The following is a 15,973-nucleotide window of genomic DNA, read 5'->3' on the forward strand; positions in this document are numbered from 1 at the left end:
TCGAATAGAACAAGGGAATGATAAAGAGAGAAAGGGTAAAGAGTGTGTTAATTACTCACCTTTGAATTAGCTAGCAAGCTAAAAAGATCAAGTATTTGAGAATATATGACTTGTTTCTACGGTCAAATGTGGCTCGACTATTGCACACGGTCTTGACTATTAACGTAAGATAAGGTCAAGAAAATAAAGTGGAATTTTTTTAAAGTGGAATATTATTAATCAACTTATTGATAACCATAGTTAATTAGTTTGTATGTACTTGTCACTTAATAATAAAAAATATTTATCCGCGTTTCTTACTCCTAAGTTTTTATTAGAAATAATATTATAGAAATGAGAAATTTGCCTATTTATAGTAGCTAAATTGATTTTTTTTTTCTTTTAAGCTATCTCGACTAACGATACTAATTAATCATAGTATTATCATTTTATTTTATTTTTTAGCTTTTTTAATAATTACTTGTTCAAAAAATTAATTAGGAGTAGATTGTGAAGTTGTTTCGTCCAATGATGTCATGATGACATGGCATAATACCGTATTGACATGTGGCATGATCTAGGTGGCACCAAACATCAAATTTTATGTTAGTAATATATCTTGAGGGGAAATGTGTGAGTGATCTTTGTGTTATGATTAATGGACAGCATTAACATGTGTTAGCATATATGATGTTGTTACTCATCAATCCTTTAAAAGCTAGAGAGGGGTTAACTTGTATTGCCTACTTAGACATGTTGATTGTTTTAAAACATGTCATATTTCTACTTCTCGTGAATTTGTCAACTAAACAATACAATAGAATTTTATTTTCTAGAATTTTTAATATTCTTTGATTTGATTTTATTTTTTTTTTTATTTTTTTTTTGTCAACCAAACCACACCTGAATTTAATAGATACTATTCTTAATGACTCACTTGATCAACTTTAATATTGATATATAATTTCATTATATCACCTACGACTATTTTTTATTAATGTTTAATTATAGAATGGAGATAATATCTTGTACAAAGAATGACATAAGTACTTTTTTTATTTTCCAGATTACTACTATAGATGTTTAACTAGATTAAACCCCGTGCAATGCACGATTGTTAAATAATTTAATGACAATAAATTTTACCAAAAATAATGGATATAAATATTATAAATAGACTTAGTAGTAAAAAGTATGAAATATTGTGAAAGAAATTAATTAAACATGTTATAGCTAGTGACAAATTTACAAAGGGCAATTTGATATTTAAGGACATTTATTTTAGATTTTATACAAACTAAAAGTCATAATTTAATTACAATAAGTTTTTTTTAGTAAGTGGTTTTGGAGGGAAAACTTTTTATAATATTTTGTCAAATGTTGGCCATGTTTGGTAAATGGCTTTTTGGTGGCTTTTTGGTTAGCTTTTGGCTTTTGGCTTTTTTATGAGGTCAAACAGCCAAAAAATGTGTTTAATAATTGGCTTTTTAGCCAGTGAAAAAGCTGGCTTTTAAGCCAAAATAAAAAAGCTGCTTTGAGTAGCTTTTTTGTTGGCTTTTGGCTTGTTGGCCCACAAATTATCTAATAAACAGCCAACTACCAACAATTAATTTACCAAACACTTTTATAAACAGCCAGGTTTAACCGCCAATTTCAAAAGCCATTATAAACAGCCAAACATACCAGCTGGTCAAACAAGTCAAGTGAACCAGCCAACAGCCAACCGCCAACAGCCACTTGCCAAACAAGGCCGTTCTCTAAGTTTCGCCTTTAGTATAATGTAATTGATTGATTATTATTTTAAAACATATGGATAAAAAAAAAAAAAAAAAAAAAAAAAAAAAAAAAAAAAGAACCAGTTCATAGTAGTATGACTAGTATCTATTCACAAAAAAAAAAAAAAAAAAAAAAAAAAAAAAAAAAAAAAATTACTTAAATTGGGTTTCCAACTTTTTTGCAAGTACATAGACTACATATATACTGAATGAAGTAACCTCATTCTACTATTTCTTGTGAAAAGGAATATGAATTATGTACCACCTGATCCTATTGCTAGATCGTTGCATAATACAAGTGCTCACCAACTATCCGCCAACACTAACAAACGAGAACTATAAAAAAAAATTGGAAAATTGCTAATTTAATTCTTAGTTCATACTCAATAAGGATAATTATTTCATAATAGAGTATATACCATAAATTCAATTATACACTAAACGCACATAATTTTGTCTAAATTAACATAAAATATTTAAAACAACTTAATCTATGAACAACAACCCAATATTTAAAATAATTAATTAAAAAGTAGAAGGGTTGAAAAAAAGAGTATATGACATCAGCATGAAAAGCCATGCTTACGTCGAAAATAAATAGGTCATCCATTATGGTCAGACCATCCACGCACTAAGCTCAATCCTAGCCTCAATATATGGGATATGTTCCTATTATTTTAAAACCTTAATTCATTGGAAATTAAAACATCTTTTAACTTTGAATCATCTCCTAATTATAGTAATGTAATAATATTGTTTTCTTTAATTGTTTACTTAGGTTGGTGTGCAGTATGCACATTCAGCACATTTAGGGCGAAGATTCCGCTTGCTAGATCTCCCTTTCCTCGCTTGTTGGGACAATTGTACAAAAAATTTGTTCATACTTCTTATCCACACTCTCCGATGTGGTTAGATCGACATTGCTAGAGGTGCGCAATGACCGTGCCCTCTATACTCGAGCTGGTTTTTACGGTTTATAATCCCCTTATAAAACGATCTGTCTATATTATATAACAAGTTGGTTGTGCATAAGCCACATTGTCAAACTGCACATGGCTCAAACCAACACCGGCCAAGACACTAAATTAAATAGGGTGTTTTTTTTGTCAAAAACTACCTTATACAACCTAAAATTTGTGATAAACTACCTTGTAAAAGATAAAATGTTGTAATATACTACCTTTGACCGAAATTCCACCGTTGACTTAATTTTAGGATGTTGATACTCCTTAGAACACCCCCCAAACCACCGTGAGGGTTGGTTTTCAACGTGGTAAGGTTATTTTCAGGGTGGTTGGAGGATATTCCGAGTTGGTGAGGGTAGATTAGTGCTTCCGGATGGTGGTTTTTAGGGTTAGAGGTGGTGGTTTTGGGGTTGAAAGGTGGTTTAGATGTGGTGGAGACGATTTCAAGCAAGTTGTGTTAGTTTTGGGAATGAATTGAAAGCGGTGATTTTGGGAGTGTTTTGAGGTCGATCAACGGTGAAAATTCGATATATGTAGTATTTTACAATATTTTACCTTTAATTTTCTTAGGTAGTTTTTTTTATAACATTTTACCTTTGTTAGGTAGTTTATCACAACACTTTTTTAAATTGGTAGTTTTTCGCAAAATATGGGTTTTATTTGATAGTTTTTGACAAAAAGCCCAATTAAATAATACAAGTACAAGTATATATATATATATGTATATATATGTATATATATATATGTATATATGTATATATATATGTATATATATGTATATGTATATATATATATATATATATATATATATATATATATATATAACTCAATAAATTTTTGTGAAATATGGAATTACGTGAAATTATTATTAAAATTATAATTATAACATTATGATCATATATACATGCAAGGTTTAATATGAGTAATTAGTTGTGGATATCTGTCAAATTGATTAACTGGGACTTTCTCATTTTACTACATATGAAGTATATTCTTCCATAACTTAAACTAGCTAGCTAATGTAATTGATACCTATATTGTCACACAGATAAACATAAACATAAACTTATACTATGATGGTATGCCATTTATTTAGTACTACTATTGTACTAATATTCGATCCGACAAAATATTAGTAGTACAATAATAGTAATAGTAGTAGTACTAGATTGAAATCTACAGTGAGTATCTATCTCCCTATTGTTAATTTCTTGGGAGAAAGTGCAGCCATTCAGTGATTGAGATGCCAACACATTTGTTATTGCTGATGAATAATCAAAAAAATAAGTAATGTAAATTACATTACATTAATCATTGTTACAGTAAAATGATAATATAATTAAATCAAGAGTTTGTCCTTACCAATTTATATTTCCATTTTCGTGCATGCCCTATTAAATATTAATACTTTCTTTATTTATTTATTAAACAGAAAATGACCTCTAATTGTATAGAATCCAGGAAGCTCAACCTACTAGGGTAACATAAAATACATACAGGAATGAATATACGGTAGAATCAATTTATCATGCTTTTTTTAGACTAGATTTTATGTGCTTCTAATGTGCATGTATAGAAGTAGAACGACGCTTTTAGTGAGAATCATACAGAATAAAACACCCGATCTTATTGAGAATCTTGCAAAATAAAATGAATATATAAGAACTAAGAAACAATGTGAGGTTTTGAAGACGCTCAAAATCTCACTAGTGTTATTCTTAACATTTTTCATAACATATACTGTATCATCTTCAAAAGATACGAGTTTTATAAAACAATGTGTAGTGTATGCATGTATAAGAAAAAAAAAATGGTGATTCTGTAATCAAATTGAGATTAAAGAACATAGCAGACCAAGTTATGATGTCCGGCCAAGTGCCAACTAGATATACCTAGGTCACATGGACAATTTCATAAAACTAACCTTAATCAACTTATATATCAGATTAGAGTTTGATAATTAATTTGACAAAATTCTATTTCCACGCCCAATAGAATAATAGATCGAGGAATAATCATCTTTTGACCAGAATTGAAAAAGGCTGGCATTTGCATTTAATTATAGTCAAGTTGTACCATTTTGTCAATCTTAATTTAAATAAATGCAATATACAAACATTACTCCGTATTAGCCAACCCTAAATTTGACAATGAGCCAAATTGATGATTTTCTTAATTACTCTCCAAGTCTCATTAGCTCGGAATTAAAGATGCATACCTTGGGTATATAGTCTATATACCAATTCAAGGTACATCCTCTTGAATTTGGACTGATGGGGTTGTTCACCTAAAATGTTTAAGATAGTAAGTTATTGAACTAATGAGCAAATTCACATTTGAGTGAAAGTTTTGTCTCACATCAATCAAATAAATGTAAAGAGTGAGGGGTATTGAAAAAAAATATATTTAATTTTTGTGACGGATATGGCCGAGGAAGCCCCAGTTAATCAATTTGATAAACAAAATTTGTTTATCAAATGGCAAAATGGTAAATAAAACAACATAAATGCCCAGTCATCATGGCATTTTCGTAAATATATCAACAACAGTGGGACACATATTTACTAAAAATTTGTTGATTTATTTACAATTTTGCCATTTGATAAACAAATTTTGTTTATCATATTGATAAACTTGGATTTTCTGAATATGGCCTAAACCCGTTTAACAAAAATATGTGTACAGACAAGTCTATTGCTTTTTGCTTGATGCTTGATTGCTTGGATTTAGAGCTTTGAAGTTTGAAGATCTACTTTCTGCGTGGCCCAAAAAAAAAATGCGGTCCAACGTTCAAGAGATCGGTCTTTCTGGGCCCAAAAGATATTCTACTAAGTTGGTTGGCAATGGATAATCGCTCTATATTACGTAAAACCCTTTGGAATTTTGGATGATCAAAATTCAAAAGGAGCTATTTTCTAATCCTATAAAAACTACACCGTAATTAATTTATGTTCAGTAAAACTATAAATAAGATAAGTTTAACAAAACTAAATAAATGTAGGAAAAAAAAAGTATCATCATAGAACAAATATGATACTCGTACATCATAGAACAAATTAATAAAATAAAGGCTTGTTTACATTTACTAAACTGAGTTGAATTGAACTAAAGTAAATTAAATTGAACTGAATAAAGTTGAAATGAATATTTTATGAGATAAGGAAATTGGGAGCTGAATTGATTAGAGCTGAACTGAACTGAAACTAAGTTGAAGTGAACAAACCCTAAGTTTAATCGATCTAAATAATTTTGATTTAATAAACACTTGGTATTATTTTAGTTTGAAAAATATATGGTAAAGAGAACATATTAAAATTAAACAAGTAATACTTTGTAAACTAAGGAGTGTCAAAATATATGCAAAGTCTCGTTTCTCATTATAGGTTTTTGTTTGGGTTTAAATATCTTCTTGTATATAATAAGATGGTGACACTTGTTAATTATTCGTGGATAATTATAAAGTTATGGTTATTGTGGATATAATTGTAGTTTATTAATGAAAAAAACTCCAATTTAAAAGTTGCCACCAAAAATAAGAAGGGTCAAAAAAAAATATCTCATGGCCATAATGTAGCAACGTAAGGTCCTTGAAGCCACCCAAATACAAATAATTTGAGTCAATTCCAAATCTTATGCACGTGGCAAATACATCATCCATTAAATTATATTTTAGCTGCCGTGGCACATCTTTGTTCCATGCTGGCTGTCTATCGTACTCATAAATTAATTACTCAACTTTTAAATTTTTCTATCAAATAAATTACTAAGAGAACTCTCTTTTTAAAAATCCAACTTTCATATCTACATGTACTATAAAATTATGTTTACCCGTAGGAAGTATATAAATAATTTGAGTATGATAGTATGCATTAGATGTACATTATAATATAATAGAGTATATAAAATATATTCTCAGGCTTCAATTCAATCACTAATTTAATCTTTTATATAATGCATCATGCATATGTTACCTTTATAAAGTTTTACGATTATGTTTTAAACAAAAATGTTAAAATTTTAAACATTACGAAACGACCTATTAGTTTTAACAATTACATTGGTTAACCTATGCAAAAAGAAAGCAGTTTCTAAACTTCATATACCTCAAAACAAATTTTAATAACTTGAGATATACGGAGTAAAAAAAAAAAATCAAAAATAAATTTAAGACAATTTCATAACAAATAAGTTTTTTTTTTCTTTTTTTTTTCATTTTGACTCACATTAATAATTTTAGCTAAATAAGGTGAAATAAAATAATTTCAGACAAAATAAGTTGAATTAAACAAAATTCAAGGTTAAAATTGGCAAGGAGTATTGCATTTACGTTTGTTTTTTTTTTTTTTTTTTTTTTTTTTTTTTTTTAGAGAAAGTGTGTTGTATTCACTTTGTAGTAACTAATAATATCATCAACTCAAAGTATTATCCGAACCCAAGAGACTGTTCTGCACCCGAATTATTTACTCACTAAACTTTACTCATTTTAAATGATCAAATTTAAAATGAACAAAAATCAATGAGCAAAATAATATTATAATAATTTATTTTAAGCTATATTAATTCAAATTCAACTTTTCAACATACTCCATAGTGTTACATAAAACTGGTTCCACGTCACTAAAAAATCCAGTAAAAATAGAAATGTAGAATTCTCTGCCAAATTGTCACTCGTTTCTTTGTTTCTTCTCTCTCCTCTAAGCTTGTGGTTGCCATAATTTTCCCATAAATTCATTTTCTATTTTCTGGCTTCTTTATTTTTAAAGCAAATTCTTTTAATTTTTAGTACCAACACTCAACTTATTTTCTTCCCATTTTCTTTGATCTAACAAAAGCAACGCATTTTTGTATCTGGGTTTGCGCCATAATCTCAAATTTCTAAGCTTTTTGGTCTATTTTCCAATTGGGGTAAGTTTTCTTTCATTTTTTTTTAATTTTGTTTTGAAAATAATTATACTTGCTTAAATTTAAGATTCTTTATTTTTTGTACTTGTGTTAAGCTAGAAATTGAGGCAAAAATATTATTGTTGATCATATTAGAATTTTTTTTTGAAAAAAGAGAGTTTATATAAATATATTGAAGTGAAATTGTGCATAAGATTGAATGAGTGATGGCATGGTTCAGCTGAATTATTGCTGTTGTAATTATTGACGGCTTATGATCATTCTCATAATTCGGGTAAATATGCCAAATTTATATGGCCGGACTATAATTTATTTTTATCCAATTTGATATATATTTGTTTGTTTGTTTATCATTCTGTTGTAGATGTCGTATGACTTTGAATCAATTATGTTATCGTTCTTATATAAAAGGTGTAGGAGGGGATTGATCCCTCTTTGGTAAAATGGGCAAATGTGCATATTTGATTTTGACATACCTTAAATTAGGGTGCCTAAGGTCAAGGTGTGAACCAAATACCAATGGAGTGTATATTGCATATAGAAGAGATTTTCGAGTTTACTCGGTGAGGGAGCAATACAAGTTTATGTACTCAGAATTTTTTGTGAAGTTGATATTTGTGATGTGATGAAAGATGAACTCATGTAGTCTTGGATACATTCATATGAATGGGAATCAAGGACATTGTTTAGACTAATTTCAGTTGGATCGTCTGTCTTTGATTGAATTTATCATTTTATTATGTGAATTATAGGATTGTTCAACTAGCACAAGAGGTTTCCTAGAGTTCTTCCTACCAAAGAAGTTAGGAGAATATGTATGTATGAGAATTTGGTTATGAGAAAGTGTAAAATTAAGTGGGTCTAACAAGTGGGGCAGGAGAAGAAAGATAGGGAAAATCTATTTACTTAATACCAGTACAATTCAAACAGTAAAGAAAATTTGGGATGAACTTTAAGGAATAATTTGAAACTAGTAGTGTAAAAAAACTTTTTAAGGAACAGGGAGAGTATTAGGAAGTGCTTTTAAAGGAAATAGTAAAAAGATGTGGGGGGAGTGCAAGTCTTTTGTATATTTGTAGTTGCTATTTGGTGCCTTGGTGGGTTATCTTCCATATTGTTCCTGTGTTTTGAACTATTTTACTCTACATTACACATATCACCTCGAGTATGACACTTTGACATGGATATGGTCATATGGGAACTTCTGTTTGGACCTTAAAAATGCAACTTTTTTCATAAATGCTGAGTTGGCATTTGGGCATGTATTAATACTGATCCTAGTGATCGAGTTTGAATAACATGTGTTTGAGAAGACTTGTCTAATTTATTGGGAAAATAATTAGTAAGAGTCTTAAGAGCCAGTGGCAATAACTTATTATCGGTAATCTAGAAATACTTGAATACCTATTAATTTATGGTCTCATATTCTAGCTATTGCTCATAATCCATAACTTGCAGGGTTTTTCTGCAGTAAACACCTTCTGCATAGGAAGTTGATATGGGAGTTGTGACTGTTTCAGTCTCAGCTTCTCGAGCATCTTTAGGATTAAGCAGAAGATCAACAGCTCATCAATCTAGTTCTAACGGACCCTTAATTCTGGGGTTCAAAGTAGACAAAAACAAAAAGACAGCCTTAGTTGCAGTGAGTGAGCCTAGCCGTTTACATGCAGAGACAAAGAAAGAGAATCAAAAGAGATTAAGATCAGTCACAAAGCCTGTGAAAAGAGTTCGTGCTGCTAGCATAGCTGAAGCTTCTCCGTACTCCTCTGAATTAGATCTTAATGAAGCTGCAGCTAAGCTTGAAAGCATTTTTAAGCTGAGTCCTGCAACAGATGCATCAGACGCAGAAAACATTGACCAAGTGGTAAAAGAAAGACGAGGAAGGAGAAAAAAGAGCACTGGCGATGAGAAACAGGAGAAAGGAACTGACAGTAATGTGGTGAGGAGCACGAACAGGAAAGCAAAACGATTGAGCCTTGCGAAGAGAATTGAAATGAAGCAAAACAAAGAACATAAGGAAGAGAAGGTGGTTCCTCTAGCAAAAAAGAAGAATGTGATTAAGAATGAAGATGAGAAGATTGATGAGCTTGTAAGAGAATATTCTGCCTCAACTGATTTGGCCAGCTTGGATTGGAAGAAGATGAAGATACCGCCAGTTCTTCCTTCTTCTGAACACTTTTGGTTGTTTAAGTTGATGGAACCAATGAAGGTAGTAAAATCTTTTCCTCCTGACATTCTTTCCAAAGTGGCACTGTGAAGGGCTGAAGGGATTATATATTTATATTTATAATAGGATTCGGATGGAAGTGTTGGGTCTCTTGGCGTCTCCTTCTGTTGTCTCCTTTCCTGCTTAAATGATACTTGCATGCACTTTTTTCAATAATGGATATATTTTACTCCATGAACGTAGGCCCTTAATCAAACAAAGGAGAACCTGAGGACAGAACTGGGAAGAGATCCAACTGACAATGAATTAGGAGAAGCAACAAACATGACTGTAGTACATGTAAGAAGACACATGGAAGTTGGTCATGCTGCAAGAAACAAGTTGATTAAGGTGAATCTTGTGTTTGTTTTATGATTTTGAAATGTTTTGAATCATTTCCAGAAAACATTAGTTTATAAGTTGTTGCTTACTTGCTTCTGCGGTTCTATTTTAAGTTCAAACCTGTTCTTATGTGCTTATAACATGCTTAAAGCCTGCACTTCATTCTTGTGTTTGACATTTCACAATATAAAGTGAGATCACATAATGTTTCTACCAAATCCTCTTTGACATATTTTTAAGAAAACTTGGTGAACAAAAATGATGTTGAATTTTGTGAAGTGAACCCTGTTAATTCTTTACATCAAATTTTAAAGCATGGATATGTCCAATGCAGCACACAGAAGTGAGCCATATTAAGTACTTCCATGGTGCCTGTTCTTTTGAAAAAATTCGAAACCTGCCTGGTAATGAGAGTTCTTGATGATAATGCAATCATGGTGTATTTGGTGCTGTGAGTAATCAAGAAAATTTTATTAACTGTTTAATTTATGATTTTGCAGCACAACCTGAGACTAGTTTTGTTTGTAATGAACAAATATTTCCAAGACTTCACAAATGGACCAAATTTTCAAGACCTGTGTCAGGCAGGAGTGAAGGGTTTGATTACTGCTATTGATCGCTTTGAACCAAGGAGAAAATTTCGGCTGTCTACTTACGCTCTGTTTTGGATAAGGCATGCCATCATTCGTTCAATGACTGTTTCAAGCTTTACTCGTGTCCCCTTTGGTCTTGAATCGGTATGCTCATATTTTCTTATAAATGCTACTAAATTTATCCACTTGCCTTAGTATTGTTTTCAGTAATCTATGTGCTAAACCATGGTGCATTTCCATCATTCCAAGTATGGATTTCTGTTCTTTATCTCTCAATGTCAATAACTTTACCTCTTCTCTGTTTTTCATATGAAAACCTTAGGATTAAATATCCAAACCACATGCTCCAAAATATTGTCATTTTATTTCCAAAGCGTATGTACTGGAATTTTTGTTTATTAATAACCAAACCAATTTATCAGATACGATCCCTTGTAAATATTTAATGATTGACTGCTGCAGGTCAGGGTGGAAATTCAAAAGGCCAAATTAGAGTTGATGTTTGAGCTCAAAAGAATGCCTACAGAGGAAGAAATAATGGAAAGGGTTGGAATCTCCCCAGAACGATATAAAGAAGTGATGAGAGCTTCGAATTCCATCTCTTCCCTACATGCTAGGCATCAAGTCACACAAGAGGAGTTCATCAAGGGGATTACTGATGAAGATGGTGTTGGGAGCGACAAGCAAAGGCAACCAGCCCTTCTTAGGCTTGCAATCGATGATGTGGTAAGTAATGTCTTTCATCTACATTCCACAGGACTTTATATATTTCGTCAAAAGATTAATTTTGAGACTATCTAGAATGAGGGCTTGTTACCTGAACTTTTTTAGGAACGCTTACACCTCAATATTACATGGCAAAATTTTATATTCACCATCCCAACTTTACACTTCATTTCATTATTGGTCATGACCACTAATGACATGATGGTTGTGGACGAAGTTTTTAGAAATTGTACATAATTTGTGCTATTCCTTGACAGCTTGACTCTTTAAAGCCCAAAGAGAGTTTGGTCATTCGGCAAAGGTATGGTCTTGATGGCAAAGGAGATAGAACACTGGGAGAAATTGCAGGAAACCTTAGCATTTCAAGAGAAATGGTCAGGAAGCACGAAATGAAGGCACTAATGAAGCTTAAGCATCCAGCTCGAGTAGATTATCTTCGGCGTCACATATCCTGAATCAAATTGGCTTGAGATGGTGTCATCAATCTCATCATGGTACATATATATGATCTGTCCATTCACACCCTTCCATCTCTTCTGCTGAGATAATACTTAAATTCTGTATCATAGTGTTATTCATATAAAACATACTAGTAGATATATGGTATACCCTAATGTTATAGGCTAGGATTGGATGTTGCATATATACTCCCTTCCTTCAGAAGTAAATATTACCTGTGATCTATTTTTTTACCCAGATTTATATCTTCTTTTGTAGTTTTGTATCAAGTTGAGTAGTTGACAGATGACTGTCCTTTACCCCCCATACTGTATGGAAATATGAAATTAATGATTACTTTAAATACTGAAGTATTATTTTTCAACTTTTTAAGTTTTTGGCTTTCTGTGCATGAAATGTTACATTTTTGCTTAATATATAAAAGCGTATGTGATCTTTAATTGTCTGAGTAAAAAATTAATTTGAAGAAATCATGAAATTATTCGAGCATGCCATTCGAAACCAGCTGATAGCACAAAAGAATCTGACTGCATATTAACCACCAATTTCTTGTTTCGAAATTCATGGGGATCTCTCATTGTCCAAAACTGCTTAATTTCTTCAGCTGTTCTTCCTGGAATTCTCCCAGCAATCAGATTCCACCTGAAAGATTGTTTACAATTTTGCAGAAGTGCTCAGGGGTATTCTGGTCATAATTCATAAAGTCTATTTCTAGTTAGTTAAAGTAATCATTATCTCATTATAGTTTCTATAAAGGAAAAAAACTATGCAACAGAGGACTTTACTTACCTTTCTCCAACTAACCTATGCATTCTGTAAATGAGATCCTCTTCATGTTCATTCATTATTATGGTTTCTCCTTCAATTTGTGCAAAATAAGACAAATATTTTAAAAAATCTCGATAAACCTCACCGACTAAGTTAGATAACATCGATAAAATAACCATATAGTACAGAAGCAAACATAACGTTAGTAGGTTTTTTATGACGAAAAAAAAATTTGCTGATATGTACCTTGATGGAACCTTGAGCTAGAGGCTTTTTCACCTTTTTCCATGGATTTAAAAATTGCTGATATATACCTTTTTCACCTTTTGGACTTGCAGTTAAAAAATGTTGTTTAATTTTCTTAAAGTTTATCTATTTTTACTTTTATTTTTGAAGAACTTATTCTTCTTTTGAAGAACAAACATGGCATAATTTATTTGATTTTACATGAACTAAGCATCTTACTATCTAGAATTGTGTTAAATTTTTCAAAAGAATCCAACACGATTGGGGTAAAATGAGATTTATTAAATACTTATATTTTACCACGTAAAAAAATACCTTATATATACAATTATCAACAGCAAATATAGTGTCTATGACAAAACATGGAAACGACTTAAATTTCTTAAATAATCCAAATTCACAAAGGCAATCATAAGTTCCTGAGATCCAAATTTTCGAATCTATGATCATTTTTTACTAAACAACCCAACTTTCAGTTAATTCGTATTATATCAATTTGGGCAGTATCTTCTAATTTTGGTCCTGTAATCACTCAGATTGTGTGGTTACACATACACGAAATAGAACTTCTATAGACATTTTAGCAAATGTTGCTTGGTAGGTAGCAAAGGATGATATATGTATGACTTGTGACTATTGTGAGAGAAAAAAGATGATGAGGATGATTGGGTAGGAGATAGATAGGAAGAATGGGTTGATAATGTAACTCTTAAGTAATAAGGTTCTGAAATAAAGTAACGTAAACAAATTAGATAGACGACGGCCTTTAAGTTTCTCTGTTGGCGAAAGTAAGTATACAAGTTGGTTCCTACGCAATGTATATCTTTACAAAAAATAAGTAATCCGCATCAGGTAGCACTAAGCTCCATGTCAAAGGGCAAAGCTCCCAAAGACAATTGGCTAGCTAATAATCCACTTACAACATTAACAGAATATAAAATTGTGTAGATAAACTCTTTTTGGTGCACACTGTAATCTGCATTGCAACACAACAGAAAAAAGCCTGAATTTCTTGGCTTGTTTTGAGCTGCAAAACTAAAAAAAATTAAAGAATAAAGACCCCAAAATATTATACCAAATTCCATTTACATTAAGATTGTGTTAATTATAGCCACTAATTTGGAGTATATATGCACTTTGTCCCACAAAGGAACAATAACAAGATTGAGAGAAAAGAGAGATCAGATTTAAAAGAAAGTGGATGCAGATAAACAGAAAGATACAACAGAGTAAACTATCAGTCTGGTTTCCATTCACCTGGAAATGGTGGGGAGTTCATTAATCCACTCATCGTAATAATGTACGTTTCCTCAATTGACAAACTCGAGATAAGGATAGAGTACGTACTTTAACACCAAATCAAGTCTCTCGGAGATGAATCAAATTCCTCAAACTCTGAGCTTTACTGTTGAATCACGAAGCTTAAAATGTTAGACACGAAGCTTCTACTTGCTGTTGCAGCAATCTACATACACCACTGTCACGTTGGAATCCATTGGAGTAGAAGTAGGGACTCCTCATACACCATGGGACAGAGGGAACTTATTCTTTGCAACAGTCTTCATAACCTAGTCATTCAAATGTGTCACTGTGTACTATCATTGTTGATTAGGACATGTAAATGAAATAAGTCGAAAACATTCTGGATACACGAAAGAAAGTCAGTACGTAACAATAGTGCAGTTCTAATGATGCAACACATCATGACCATAATCTGTAAACTTTACAAAGATTGTGATGATTCCAGTCTCCAAGATTCTACATCAACAGAAGTAGATTCTCTATAAATAAACACGAATACATGAGATAGACAATGATACAGCACAAAAGATAAAAGCTACAAGCAAATTCTCTAAGAATATATGATTTGCTTAACTAAATAAATCTTCAGAGGGAACTAAATTGGTTGAAGAATAGGGTTCTCTTTGCACAACCGCACATTACTTAGGGTATGTTCTCATTGACTGAACTCAGCTGAACTGAACTAAACTGAACTGAGCTTAACTGAACTGAAATGAATATTTTATAAGAGAAGGGAATTAGGAGCTGAACTGAACTGAATTTCAACGTATGAGAACATACCTTTAATATGTTAAAGCTAATGCCCTACATATTTTACTTTGACATAACGTCCTACATTGCCGTTTCTTCCAACTTGTTTACCTCTGTTGTCAAGTCAGGTTGATTGCCTCTGTCAAACTACAATTTGCATAAGTTTTAGCAGCCTATCAGAGTAAGAATACTCTTTCATCTCATATCAGCTGACTTACTTTACTCGTCATCTCAACATATCCTAAAACATTTGTCTAATTATGCCTAGCTTTTACTTAGTTTACTTCCATCAAAGATTAAAAAGAACAAAATAACCAATAAGATCTTAATCCAAAGGATAAGTATGAGATTCTTTCTACATTAAGTCTTAGGCGTACAAAGTTTGTCGTCCACAAATTTATATAGCTCATGGACATGTTGACATGCATAACAATCGTCATTGATTGGCTTTTCTCCTCAGCTAACTATGCTTTCTATATAATATGATATACCAACATCAATAATCTGTACGTAAGCTACGGACTATGCAAGCCAAGACTGATTGAAGCCTTTGAGGCTATTTCATTAGACAACGCTTTCTTTATAGGCGTAGATTGATGACTCTACCTAAACGAGTCTTAATAGGCTTAGTTTGAGGCTATACTATAATGATTAATTAGACAATGTTTTCTTTATAGGCTTAGTTTGATGACTTCTACCTACACGATTCTTAGGCACATTGATAATCAGGTGGATATCCAATGCACTAATAGTAGCAGCGCTCTAAGTAGCAGCAAAGAAAAACCTACATCCCGAAAGTTACATGTAAGACCTCTTGAGTTGTGAGGATATGGGAATCAAATTGCATCTACATGGCCGATGGATGATGTAGGCTACCAACAAAGCTAACCCCAATTGCCATTGATGCTGCTTTCCACGATGATATAGATCATTTTCTCTATCTACACCTAAATTGCTCAA

At 31.7% G+C, this 15,973-nt stretch overlaps 1 protein-coding gene across 1 annotated transcript; it reads left to right on the forward strand.

Annotated features, from left to right (window-relative positions):
- The first annotated feature begins 7,338 nt into the window (after positions 1–7,338).
- Positions 7,339–12,319, forward strand: LOC145631595 (RNA polymerase sigma factor sigE, chloroplastic/mitochondrial-like). The gene is made up of 6 exons (XM_081683708.1): positions 7,339–7,624; positions 9,080–9,830; positions 10,032–10,178; positions 10,670–10,906; positions 11,225–11,488; positions 11,746–12,319. Exons 2-6 carry the CDS (start codon positions 9,120–9,122, stop codon positions 11,941–11,943), a joined length of 1,557 nt encoding a protein of 518 aa, XP_081539834.1. The 5' UTR covers positions 7,339–7,624; positions 9,080–9,119; the 3' UTR covers positions 11,944–12,319.
- The last annotated feature ends 3,654 nt before the right edge of the window (positions 12,320–15,973 follow it).

This window comes from Chenopodium album, chromosome 5, assembly GCF_948465745.1.
Source record: "Chenopodium album chromosome 5, dcCheAlbu1.1, whole genome shotgun sequence".
Taxonomy (NCBI): domain Eukaryota; kingdom Viridiplantae; phylum Streptophyta; class Magnoliopsida; order Caryophyllales; family Amaranthaceae; genus Chenopodium; species Chenopodium album.